This window comes from Oncorhynchus mykiss, chromosome 18 (genome assembly GCF_013265735.2).
Source record: "Oncorhynchus mykiss isolate Arlee chromosome 18, USDA_OmykA_1.1, whole genome shotgun sequence".
In the NCBI taxonomy this organism is placed as follows: Eukaryota; Metazoa; Chordata; class Actinopteri; order Salmoniformes; family Salmonidae; genus Oncorhynchus; species Oncorhynchus mykiss.
Genome location: NC_048582.1, coordinates 47,354,296 through 47,367,726, shown reverse-complemented (window position 1 = coordinate 47,367,726; position 13,431 = coordinate 47,354,296). Strand labels below are relative to the sequence as shown.

At 41.6% G+C, this 13,431-nt stretch overlaps 1 protein-coding gene across 1 annotated transcript; it reads right to left on the bottom strand.

Moving 5' to 3' along the window:
* Positions 1-1,233: 1,233 nt before the first annotated feature.
* LOC110496394 (T-box transcription factor T-A) lies at positions 1,234-5,769 on the bottom strand. The gene is made up of 8 exons (XM_021572269.2): positions 5,449-5,769; positions 4,327-4,591; positions 3,844-3,978; positions 3,657-3,718; positions 3,499-3,560; positions 3,060-3,233; positions 2,711-2,834; positions 1,234-2,301 (listed from the first exon to the last, which is right to left on the bottom strand). The coding sequence occupies exons 1-8, from the start codon at positions 5,631-5,633 to the stop codon at positions 2,037-2,039; spliced, it is 1,272 nt and encodes a 423-aa protein (XP_021427944.1). The 5' UTR covers positions 5,634-5,769; the 3' UTR covers positions 1,234-2,036.
* Between the last annotated feature and the right edge of the window lie 7,662 nt (positions 5,770-13,431).

Genomic DNA, 13,431 nt, shown 5'->3' with positions numbered 1-13,431 from the left:
CAATGGACATACACAAAACAGTCCAAATTGGTGAAGTGAAATGAAAAAAAAATGTGTTGTTTAAAAAAATTCTCAAAAATAAAAAACAGAAAGTGGTGTGTGCATATGTATTCACCCCCTTTGCTATGAAGCCCCTAAATAACATCTGGTGCAACCAATTACCTTCAGAAGTCACATAATTAGTCAAATAAGGTCCACCTGTGTGTAATCTAAGTATCACATGATCTGTCACATGATCTCAGTATATATACACCTGTTCTGAAAGGCCCCAGAGTCTGCAATACCACTAAGCAAGAGGCACCACCAAGCAAGCGGCACCATGAAGACCAAGGAGCTCCCCAAACAGGTCAGGGACAAAGTTGTGGGGAAGTACAGATCCGGGTTGAGTTATAAAAAAATATCTGAAACTTTGAACATCCCACGGAGCACCATTAAATCCAGAATTAAAAAATTGAAAGAATATGGCACCACAACAAACCAGCCAAGAGAGGGCCGCCCACCAAAATTTACGGACCAGGCAAGGAGGCAAAAATCAGAGAGGCAACAAAGAGACCAAAGATAACCCTGAAGGATCTGCAAAGCTCCACAGTATCTGTCCATAGGACCACTTTAAGCTGTTCACTCCACAGAGCTGGGCTTTATGGGAAAAGTGGCCAGAAAAAAAGCCATTGCTTAAAGAATAAAATAAGCAAACATGTTTGGTGTTCGCCAAAAGACATGTGGGAAACTCCCCAAACCTGTGGAAGAAGCTACTCTGGTCAGTTGAGACTAGAATTTTGCTTTTTAGCCATCAAGGAAACGCTATGTCTGGGGCAAACCCAACACCTCTCATCACCCCGAGAACACCATCCCCACAGTGAAGCATGGTGGTGGCAGCATCATGCTTTTGGGATGTTTTTCATCAGCAGGGACTGGGAAACTGGTCAGAAGTCTTCCAGAGATTAGAGACTGGGACGAGGTTCACCTTCCAGCAAGACAATGACCCTAAGCATACTGCTAAAGCAATACTTGGCTGTTTTAAGGGGAAACATTTAAATGTCTTGGAATGGCCAATTGAGAATCTGTAGTATGACTTAAAGATTGCTGTACACCAGCGGGAACCCATTCAACTTGAAGGAGCTGGAGCAGTTATGCCTTGAAGAATGGACAAAAATCCCAGTGACTAGATGTGCCAAGCTTATAGAGACATACCCCAAGAGACTTGCAGCTGTAATTGCTGCAAAAGCTGGCTCTACAAAGTATTGACTTTGGGGGGGTGAATAGTTATGCACGCTCAAGTTTTCTGTTTTTTTTTGTCTTATTTCTTGTTTGTTTCACAATAAATAAATAAAATTGCATCTTCAAAGTGGTTGGCATGTTGTGTGAATCAAATGATACAACCCACCATAAAATCAATTTCAATTCCAGGATGTAAGGCAACAAAATAGGAAAAATGCCAAGGGGGTGAATACTTTTGCAAGCCACTGTAAGGATTGGCCCCTTTAGTAAAGTTGAGGGGGTTACTTCATAAACTTAGCTTTGGGTAGCTAGTGATCCTGATTGTCTTACGCCAGTGTACGATTGTCTTTGAGTCCTGTGTCTGTACTGAAGGACACGACTACAGTAACACACCAGCAACTGGAACGATTGTGGAGGAAGTATTGTCAGATTGTCTTTGGCTTGTAATTGCACCTTGGACAGAGTGAAGGAAACTCCCAATGGAAAAACACATGCCTCTTCCACTAAGACAGCAAGTGTGTAACTTAAGAATGGCAACCTATGGACTTTGGTTTAGAAAATCTAGGGTCTTTGGAATGGAGAAACCAACCATTTCATGTTGGTAAAACACAAGGCCTGAGAGGACCCTACATCTCTCTGCTTCAGATAGATCTTCTTCTGAGCTGACTCTCTGCCTTTCACAGGCGTTGCTGTCAACATGTAATGCATCAACCCAAAGGTTTCCTAGGTGATTGTCAGGCAGTAGAGAGGAGAGGGAGGTGATGTGGAGCAGGATGGTGCTTGAGGAGAGTCAATGTCTGATGGAAGATGCATTGTGCTCAGTAGCTCTGAGCCACAGGTGCCCAGGAGGCGGTGAGCCTGGCGATGGAGCTTTCGAACTGGGCCTCGCCCACGCCTACACCCACCTCACTAAGGCTGGGGTCGTACATGGAGGATGGTGAGGAAACGGGCAGGGAGGAGGTCAGGCCAGTGTAGGAGGAGCCTCGCAGGAACTGGCTGGTCAGACCGCCAGCAATGGAACCAGAGGAGGAGCCAGAAGGAGTTAGGGTTGTCCCGGCAACAGACCACAGGCTAGGATACTGGCTGTAGGGAAGAGAGAGAGAGAGAGAGAGAGAGAGAGACAGAGAGAGAGAGACAGAGAGACAGAGAGACAGAGAGACAGAGAGACAGAGACAGAGAGAGAGAGGGAGAGGGAGAGGGAGAGGGAGAGGGAGAGAGAGAGAGAGAGAGAGAGAGAGAGTGTGAGAGAGAGAGAGAGAGAGAGAGAGAGAGAGAGAGAGAGAGAGAGAGAGAGAGACAGAGAAAGGGGTTTGATTATGAGTTTTTTTTCTGGCTGTGTGACCTAACAAGGAAGAAATCTGGGCCTAGTAAAAGTCTAGGCCCAGGGCCCAAAGTGTTTCCTGATCAAGTCATGTAGTCAGGAAAGTTCTGGAATATAAACAGTGGTATCAGAAATATATAGATGATGAACTATGACCATGTGTTGCCATACCTGGAGTTGGATGTGGAGTTGGTGGTATGGGCCAGGGTTCCCATCCCAGAGGAGTTAGGGATCTGAAGGGCTGACCAGCTGTCATGGGTGGGCAGGACTCCCGACGAGTTGTCCATGTAGTTGTCTAAACAATAAAGTACATAGACAAATGTTTAAAAACAGTATTGTAAACATTTCTCTGATCAAAACAATGCATTTCCTCTAGGGGTGATTTCTCAAACATCTTTTATGAACCAACATCTTAAAATGTCCACGCTGTCGTCTACACCTACGAGTCTTGACTAGTGACTAGAACAAACAGTAGACAGTGCATTCACAGACCACTGGGTTGGGCAGAGGAGGTTCTTACTTGAGCTGGAGGAGCGGTGTGGGTAGTGGCTGGGGTAGGGGGCTGCCCTGTGGCCCCTCAGGCTGGAGTACCTCTCACAATAAGACCCTGAGGAGGGGCCAGGGGCCCCGCTGAACGGAGGGGGGCTGCTGCTGGAGCACATAGGGCCGTTACCAGGTAGGAACCAACCACCAACTGAAAGGAAGAGAACAGACAAAATGGTTATATTCCTATGCTTCCTTTGTTCATACTGTTCTCTATGTATAGTTTCATTGGGGACATGGAAGGCTTTGAAAATATAGATATATGAGGATCATTCTTTTCTGAATGTTTAAGAAAAGTGCGTTTGAAAATTATGTCAAATAGAAGGACTTGGTTTGATTGTTGGAACTGAAGTGGAGAGGTCTAGAAAGAGCTTTTCTAATGTGGTTGATGTAGTGTGACTGAAGGGAAGACTTACGTTGGGAATAACCAGACTGTTGACTGTCTCCACCATGGTCTGGAATGTCTTTATGGTCGCTCCTAAAATTGAAAACATAACATCAGAATTGGCACACAAAATCAAATAAATACATTTAGAAGCATCTTTCGGACACAATATCAGTCTCTTCCTCTTACCTCTCTTTGGCGTCAAGGAAAGCTTTAGCGAATGGATTGTGTTTGATCTTCAATGCAGTTATCTAGAAGGTACATAAATATGACAGCTCCTATTAGTTTCTTCGTTCATGGTAAGCTGGACACAATAAAATGTTTATTATTGTGAACAATGATTATCTCTGTGACTGTGTTATTCAGGCCAACTGACCTCTTCATTCTGGTAAGCAGTGACAGCGATGAACTGAGTCTCGGGGAAAGACTGGCTGCTGATCATCTTCTGGAGCCCTCCAACCTTCACAATGTGTATCCTGGGCTCATACTTGTGCAGAGAGTTCAGCATGATCTAGAGAGAAATTATACATTATTTTAATCATTTCACAATAAACTACAATCAAAAACAAAGATCCAAAACACACACTCAAAATGTATAAGATAGCAGATCAATTTAGTCCTACAGATGCCCAATAAAAAATAGTGAAGTTGTTTTGCCATGAAATGAACACTGTTGTTCCCCAGAAAAGGCTTAACTTTGTAATTCAGCACAGCAGGGTAGAGCATCATTAGCTCTGAGAGAGCAGGGCAATCTGGACTAGCCTACCAAGTTGTCTTTAAATGTATTTACATAGTAATGAATATGCATACTGCAAATACAAACAAAGAAGACGACAAAAACAATCGGGGCCTTCCTTACCTGTCCTCCCCCGTTGAGTTTATTGGACAGTTTGACTTTGCTGAATGAGACAGGCGCTTTCATCCAGTGTGCTCCGAAGTTAGGCGAGTCTGGGTGGATGTAGACGCAGCTAGGGCTCTGTGGCTCGGGCTTGCCACCGGGAACCCACTCGCCATTCACGTACTTCCACCGGTTGTTGTCTGCAGCCACGAAGTCCAATAGGACTGAGTACATGGCGTTGGGGTCCAAGCCGCTCACATTCGCTCTGAGCACTGGAAACATCCGCCTGTAGGTTCAAATAAAGTTGTTAAAATAAACATATTGCCTAAGCAAGCCTAAATATTATGTTATGTTGGCTCAGCCGTTGATCTATATAATTGAATTATTTGGCGGTATATTTGTTTGCATTAAAAAGGGTGCCACATCGGGGCACTTTACTTTATCCTACTAATAGGTTTATACTATTTTACGGGCGTTGCGCATTAGGCCGAATTCTTGACATGGTATTTATTAAGTTACCACAGTGAAACATAGATAGTGCCTAGCCGGGCCAACACCCTGTCATCTAGCCTATTCTGAAATGCTGAGCATGTCTGTTGCATATCTAACCTGGGCGCATCAGATACATTTAGCTTCGTAAAGTCAAATCAAATTTGATTGGTCACATACACATATTTAGCAGATGTTATTGTGGGTGTAGCGAAATGCTTGTGTTCCTAGCTCCAACAGTGCAGTAGTAACTAACAATTCACAGCAATAGACATCGTTCTAAAAGTAAAATAATGGAATTAAGAAAAATATAAATATTAGATCGAAGAATGTCGGAGTGGCACTGACTAAAATACAGTAAAATGGTATATATATTTATGAGATGAGTAAAGCAGTATGTATACATTTAAAGTGGCCACTGATTCTAAGTCTATAGGGCAGCAGCCTCTAATGTGCAGGGTGGCGTAACCGGGTGGAAGCCGGCTGGTGATGGCTATTTAACAGTCTGATGGCCTTGAGATCGAAGTCATGCAAAAATGCGCTCTAAGATCTCTCCAGATAAACTTGGCTTTTAATGAAGCAGACCAATAGGCCTCGAAGGCCTCATTTTGATCCGTTGCTAACAGCAACAACCACAAAAAAAACATAGTCTACCTGCCAGTCTTGGTGACGATCATTTCGTTGGTTAGTTCTTTAAACTTGGTCCATAATTCTGCGTCCTCTAGTCCCAGTTTAATATCCCTCTCCGATGCGTCTCCTTTCTCGCTGCCCTTCTGAAACTCGCTCTCCACCACGCTCAGAAGGTGGTCCAGCCGCTGGTCGGAGTTTGAAGAAGTCATATTTCCTATAGGATGAGTTCGTGTGGTGTTCCGCGAAATATACCGTTAGAATAGGATTCACTGTTTCTAGATTCGTTTTGACAGTGAGATAAGTACTACTGGCTTGAGAGCCCAAGGCCTGATCATATAAGGCCCCTCGGGACCAGATGGGGATAGGGGTGTGGCGTTGCGTTCGAGACCACACCCCGATGGCCTAATGGTCGTGTTTCGAGCGTCTCTTCGATGTCCCCAATGCAAAAATGCCCATCATAATTGCGTCAATACAAAATGTAAAAAGTACCTATAGGCGTCTAGGCCTACTTTAAACTGTATGAATAAGAATAATTTATTCGTTGCCTTTAGGTTTATAGCCTTCATGACAGAGGCCTATGCATTTTCTTAACGTGTTTGGATATTCGTTAACTCTTGCATAGCTTAAAACATTTTCAGAGCTGTTCATATTTCATACATTCGTTATGTATCTTACGAAAAAAAGACATGTTAAAATGTTATTAGGCCGTATTGTCAAAAGCATACAATATGTTTATGGTATTAAACATAATTGATTAGTATCCTAGGTTATATCAAGTATTTGTCAGGATTGGATGATTAGGCCAAACACATTTTTTGAAGCTTTGGATGAAAACAAAAGAAGGGAAGAGACAAGGCAGCAGCCACAGTGCCTTTGAACTCTGTTGTATATTTGCGAATAATGCTAATCTTTTGTTGTACCAAATACACACGTGAGGAGTGTGGTGTTGACTGTAGCCGGGCCATTAGTCTGTTCCTCTGTTCCTGTACTTGGCGAAGTGTGGATAGCCCAGAGGTGACATCGGAGATCTGCATAATGGGGCCGCCTGTCTGTTTCTGATCTCACATCCACTCGCACTAACATCGAGGACACATTTATTCACACTTCATTGTAAAAGTATTAGACTGTTTTATCATTAAGATCGGGGATTGATATTATAGGGGATTAATATTTGTATCCTATGCAAAATGATCTCATCTGCCTTTTTTTCTCATCCTAATACCATGGTCCTGAGCAATGTCTTTAGACTAATGTCTTGCTGTATATATAGGCCTTTTTAGAAAATATGGTGATATCAACAGGGTTGGGGAGTACAGGATTACATGTAAAAATTGTACGTGTATGGGATTACAAAACTGTAACCGTAATCCGTTAGGTTACCAGAAAGAAAATTGTAATCGGATTACAGATACTTTTGACTAAAATAGATGATTACTTCAAGGATAATTTTTTAATTCAGAAAGGATGTTTGCGAAAAAAATCTTTAGACTTCTCTGAGCGAGTCTGACCACAAATCAGAGACCACTATGAAGACACACCAAATGTGTTTGATGGATCGCGGGAAAAGCGCAGGAATGGGAGTAGGTCACAGTCCAAGGTATGTCTTTCAATGGTGCGACTGCTGTCGGCATCCAAAGATTATCCAATTTAAATAAACGCTTGGAGATAAGGATGACAGCAGTGGTTTAGTCTACGGCGATACGGATATCACTTATTATTGATATCTACATGGTGCATTGATGTGAATCACACTGCTGCTCTCTCATTTAGCTATTTGTGCCTTACGGATTGTGGTTGTTGTGGATGGCTGTTCACAAATCTAAATGTGTATTTGAACCCAATAATGGTTATATTGGAAACCAATAATGGTTGAATTCAAGAATTCAAGCTGCCTATTAATCATTGTTTTTGACAGCCAGTGAAAAATGCGCTCTTGCAACAGCTGCACAGTGCGGATCCCAGCCTATGGAATAAAAGTAGGTCTTTCTAATTCATGCTGATAAAAATAATACATCCATAGGCCTAATGTTCAAACTCACACACTTTTGATAGACTTAAAGGGACAATCTGTAGTTGCTACAAACATTTATAAATTATATATATATATTATATATATATATATATATATATATATGTATCCATTGGTTCTTGAAGAATATGACTTATAAATGCCTCATGACCTTAGTTCAACTGTCACACTTCATGACAACCCAAAATATAAGCTTGTTTTTCTCCAATGTTTGTAAACATTGTAAATGTAAACAAACACTACATAGCCTCAAAACAGGGTTCAAACAATTATTTTGATATAATGGATGGCCAGTCGTTGCATCCATAGCTCTGTCTATTAATCTGAGAGTGGTTACATTTCTCCAGGCCCATCCCTTAGCATTTGACCTAAACAGAGGCGGGGCCTCCATTTTGTTATTGTTTCATCTGTGGATTTGCCCTTTAAACAGCTGCACATTATCAAGATATCAGTGTCACCAACAAAAAGGTAAACAATAGGCCTATAGCAAATGCAGCATATGGCATTCATTTTTCACATGTAAATAGAACTATTCAGTAGTGCTCAAAGCATGCCATTCCATGAGCACAGCCACAGCGTTTATTTTTCAGCTCGAATCAATGTGCCAAATCCGTCCTCCATGACAACAAAATCATAAACAACAGAGTAGGGCTGGCTAATAAGTCCTTAGTTTTGGAGTTATGCTCAGGTAAACAATTTGGGTAATCTATACTTCCATATTTCCAAGTCCTATTCCTGAAGATCAAGGGGTATAACATTTATTGGAATGACTGGAATTCTGATAGACTGGTTTTTAATGTAAAGATATAATTTAATCGTATTATTATATGTAGGAGAAAGCAATGGGTTAGAAGAAGCCTACATAACCAACCCATAAAGTAAAATTGAACATCCACATATGGCCAACTGCATAAACTTTCTAATGCCTCTTAAGGGGAAAGTAATCTAAATGTAATCAGATTACGTTACTGAGTTTGGGTAATCCAAAAGTTACGTTACTGATTACAATTTTGGACAGATAACTATTAACTGTAACGCATTACATTTAGAAAGTAACCTACCCAATCCTAAATATCAATTATAATTTCATATTTTGTTACAGTTTATTATCTAAAATAAGAATTTGTTCTTAACTGCCTTGCCTAGTTAAATAAAAATAAAAAATAATTTGTTCTTAACTGCCTTGCCTAGTTAACAAAAAAAAAAAAAAAAATTCATTTAAAGAACCTGTGTCCCTCCTTATAATGTCAGAAGATTTAGGAGGGAACTTGTGCGGCTAAAGTCTTTCCTGATGCATGAAGGTTATATTAGGTCTAACAGTTACCATTGATCCCGAGGGAGGCAGAATATGGTGGGTCTGTGAGTTTCTGTCTGCTCTGTCTCAGGCTCTGTGATGTACTTGGAATTGAGTGGGTTCTGTGGAGCGTGACTCCAGTTTACTACTCCACTTCCTGCAGCTCTACAGAGGTCATAAATGTAAAGGGGTTCTCTCACACCTTTCCATCCCATATCAGTCAGCTACCTCTTCTTTTCCCCTCTTTATTTTGAGGCCTGAGAAGAGAGATTTTCACCACCAGCTACATAATACAGGACTGTTCCCCATCCCGCCCAGTCCCTCTGTCTCCGCTCCTCACTATTATCCCCCACCCCCAACACACACACACACACACACACACACACACACACACACACACACACACACACACACACACACACACACACACACACACACCCAACACAAACACACATATGGACGCACAAAGACACACACACACACACACACACACACACACACACACACACACACACACACACACACACACACAACACACACACACACACACACACACACCCAACACAAACACACATATGAACGCACAAAGACACACACACACTCACTCACTCACTCACTCACACACACACACACACACACACACACACACACACACACACACACACACACACACACACACACACACACACACACACACACACACACACACACCCCCAACACAAACACACACATGGATGCACAAAGACACACACACACACACACACACACACACACACACACACACACACACACACACACACACACACACGAATAATCATATGTCTGCCAAAACGGACAACTGAGTTTAGATTGAAAGCTTTTTGCAATTTGTTAATTAAAAATGCTCTGAGTTTTGGCCATACACTACAAAACACAAATCATGGGTTCAAAGTGGAGTTTGGGTTCTAGTTGTCCGTATTTAATTAAAACCTTGCACTACTCAACCAATAATACATCTGAAAATAACATACATCTAATTAATGAATTTCTAATGTGTACGTAAATGTTATTTGTAAAATGGTGTTCCCATAATGTCCTTGGCCTTGTCCATTTGGTGACGTGAGGGTTAAACCCTCCAGTGTCCTCAGGCATCAACACACACTCACCTAGGTGAGAAATATTACAGAGGCCTGGTGCTTCACAAAGGGACAGTTATAAGGCCAGGCATATTTTCCAGAGGACTTCGCCTTCGTCTTCACTGGTCAAAATAAGTAAACACAGAGACAGGAATGAGTCAGCCCTGGGAAGAAAAAAGAACACTATTATGAGCCATCCTCCCCTCAGCAGCCTCCACTGACACACACACATCCTTTCATCCTCCTCTCTTTGTCTGTTTCAGGATATAAGGTAACAGATATAACAGTGCTGTAATAACATGCTACTTCCCAGGTCACTGTCATTTTAGCATTCTCTTCTAGCCCCACCATGGACTTATATGTCTGTGTTTTCTTCTTTTGTTCATCACCGATAATTCAAGGTGGGTTTGAGTGGAGCAAGTTTGGGGTTTCTATTGCGGCCGTTGTATTGTATTTTAATGGTACTTTATTAGTGGCTGGTGTAACTTTGGCTCTGTGTGAATGAGGAAAGGTGTTGTTGTCCATAGAGACAGATAGGACCTGAGTGAAACACACCAATAGCCACTTTCCAAAACCCTCAGCGTAACCCTCCTCCTACCCCCGTCCCCAACGCTCCTCCCTCCCAGCCCCCTCTGATGTGGATTGAGCCCTAAAACGTGTCTGTCACTTTTGCGTTTTTTGTTACAAGTTCAGGAAATCTAAACTTTCCTCTTCTAATCACTCAGGCCTTTGAAAGGGATAAAAATAATTAGTGGCGACAGTAATTCCCCCTTCTGCCCCCCCTTTCCCCCCCCCCCCCCTTCCCCCTCCCCCTCCCCCTCAACCCTCTAGAAGACTAGTGGAGGTGGAAGCACCTTTGGGATGCTAATGCAAACTCAGCTAATGCCAGCTCAGCTCAGGCTCAGTTTTGACACGACATATTAACTTTCTCTGTAGAGTGGTTGCTTTTGACTTGGGATACTGTAGTAGGATAATGTAGTAGGATACTGTAGTAGGATAATGTAGTAGGATACTGTAGTAGAATATTGTGGTAGGATACTGTAATATAATACTGTAGTAGGATACTGTAGTAGAATACTGTAGTAGAATACTGTAGTAAAATACTGTAGTAGGATACTGTAGTAGAATACTGTAGTAGGATAATGTAGTAGGATACTGTAGTAGGATAATGTAGTAGGATACCGCAGTAGAATACTGTAGTAGGATACTGTAATATAATACTGTAGTAAAATAGTGTAGTAGGATAATGTAGTAGGATACTGTAGTAGAATACTGTAGTAGGATACTGTAGTAGAATACTGTAGTAGAATACTGTAGTAAAATACTGTAGTAGGATACTGTAGTAGAATACTGTAGTAAGATACTGTAATATAATACTGTAGTAGGATGTTGTAGTAGGATACTGTAATATAATACTGTAGTAGGATAATGTAATAGAATACTGTAGTAGGATGTTGTGGTAGGATACCGCAGTAGAATACTGTAGTAGGATAATGTAGTAGGATACTGTAGTAGGATAATGTAGTAGGATACTGTAATATAATACTGTAGTAGGATACTGTTGTAGAATACTGTAGTAGGATACTGTAGTAGGTTACCGCAGTAGAATACAATAGTAGGATAATGTAATAGAATACTGCAGTAGAATACTGTAGTAGGATACTGTAATATAATATTGTAGTAGGATACTGTAGTAGGGAAGGTGTTAGAAGATCAGCTTTGGTAAAGCTAGGATTCTAGCTACTAGCTATAGCTAGGCCACTGTGACTGGACTGATAGTTCACTTGACAGCTAGTTTTGCGTCTGCCACACATACGTCTGCCACGCATGCTCTCGTAGTGAAACATACAGCGCAACACAATGTAACTAGAACTGTGTGGTACAGTACTATGGCTCTTACAGATGCATCTTACGGATGCATCTCTATACAATATTTAGAGTAACAATTACCTTTCTAGGACTACTGACAATCCCTTCAGTCCATCACTGCCATTGAATTGAGGTGAAACAGATTCACAGATTGTGGCTTTAAGTCATTGGATTGATGATTTAGATCAGGTATTCCCAAACTCGGAGGGGGAGGTTTCTTTCTCGCCTGAGTAGCCTCATTTCACTATCAAAAATAAAATGAAACTATCTAGTGTTCAGCGAAATAACAACACAATGTCAAATACAGGTAGCCTAGTCAAATAATTAACATCCAATCACATTAACCATTACTCTCTCACAGGAATTTCACTACAGGTCCATATGTAGCCAAACATAGCTAATGCTTATTTTGTTGGCTCCAAAATAGATAAATGGTCAAAATAAATGTATTGCTCGCGTTCATAGAGATACAGTATACCAGCTCTACATCATGACTACATCTGCACCTTTAGACGACACAAGTTGTTCTGCTTCCACAAGCACATCCAATGCTAGCATCAGTAATTCTACATTTTTTGCTAGCCCAGCTATCATGGACACTGACAGTTGTGAATCTGCTGCAGCCTAAGTGCTATTTCCCCCTTACCCGGGAAAGCACCAAACATCAGGGACGTTGGACCATCGAAGAGATGCAAATATGATGAGAACTACATTGATTTGGGGTTCACTTATATTGGGAGTAGTGCCTTTCCTCAGCCACAGTGTGTTATATGTGCAAAAGTACTATCTTATATCTCAATGAAACCTTCACTCTTGCGCAGACATTTAGAAACAAAACCTGCCAATTTGGAAAATACGTTTTTTGAGCGGGAATTAAGACGACTTTCGAGTAGTAAGACATGTGTAAAAGCAGCATATACCATTAATTAGAAGGGGCTATAATCATCTTATATGTTGAGCTACTATTGTGCAGGACTTAAATCTTCCTGCTGCGTAGATATGGCTGGGACAATGTTGCGGGGAAAAGGCCCAAAAAACTATACAGACAATGTCTTCATCAAACAACACTGTTTCACGACGCATCAGTGACATGGCAGGAGATGTTTTGAAACAATAATTTCTTCGGATACAAGCCAGTGAATTCTATGCGTTACAGCTGGATGAGTCAACAGATGTGGCGGGCCTGGCACATCTCCTGATATATGTCCGTTAAGTTTATGAGGGGTCAATTAAGGAAGGCATCCTCTTCTGCAAACCACTGGAAACCAGAAGAACAGAAGAGGATATGTTTTATGTATTGGACAGCTTTGTGACATCAAATGGACTTTGGTGGTCAAGATGTGTTGGTATCTGTACTGATGGTGCAAAAGCCATGACAGGGAGACATAGTGGAGTGGTAACACGCGTTCAAGAAGTTGCTCCCGATGCATCTTGGGTACACTGCAGCATCCACCAAGAGGCTCTTGCTGCCAAGGGAATGTCTGACAACTTGAATGATGTTTTGGACACTACAGTGAAAATGGTTCACTTTGTTAAAGCAAGGCCCCTGAACTCTAATGTATTTTCTGCACTATGCAATGATATGGGCAGCAACCATGTAACGCTTTTACGACATACAGAAGTGCGCTAGTTATCAAGTGGCAAAGTATTGACACAGTTCTTTTAATTGAGAGACGAGCTTAAAGTTTTCTTTACTGACT

Bases quoted from the DNA above. Each gene is read 5' to 3' on its own strand.
- LOC110496394 (XM_021572269.2), bottom strand. From the start codon at position 5,633: ATGACTTCTTCAAACTCCGACCAGCGGCTGGACCACCTTCTGAGCGTG. The intron at 3,719-3,843 runs GTCAGTTGGCCT...TGTACCTTCTAG, and splicing joins CTGCTTACCAGAATGAAGAG to ATAACTGCATTGAAGATCAA. The intron at 3,561-3,656 runs GTAAGAGGAAGA...TTTCAATTTTAG, and splicing joins TTCCTTGACGCCAAAGAGAG to GAGCGACCATAAAGACATTC.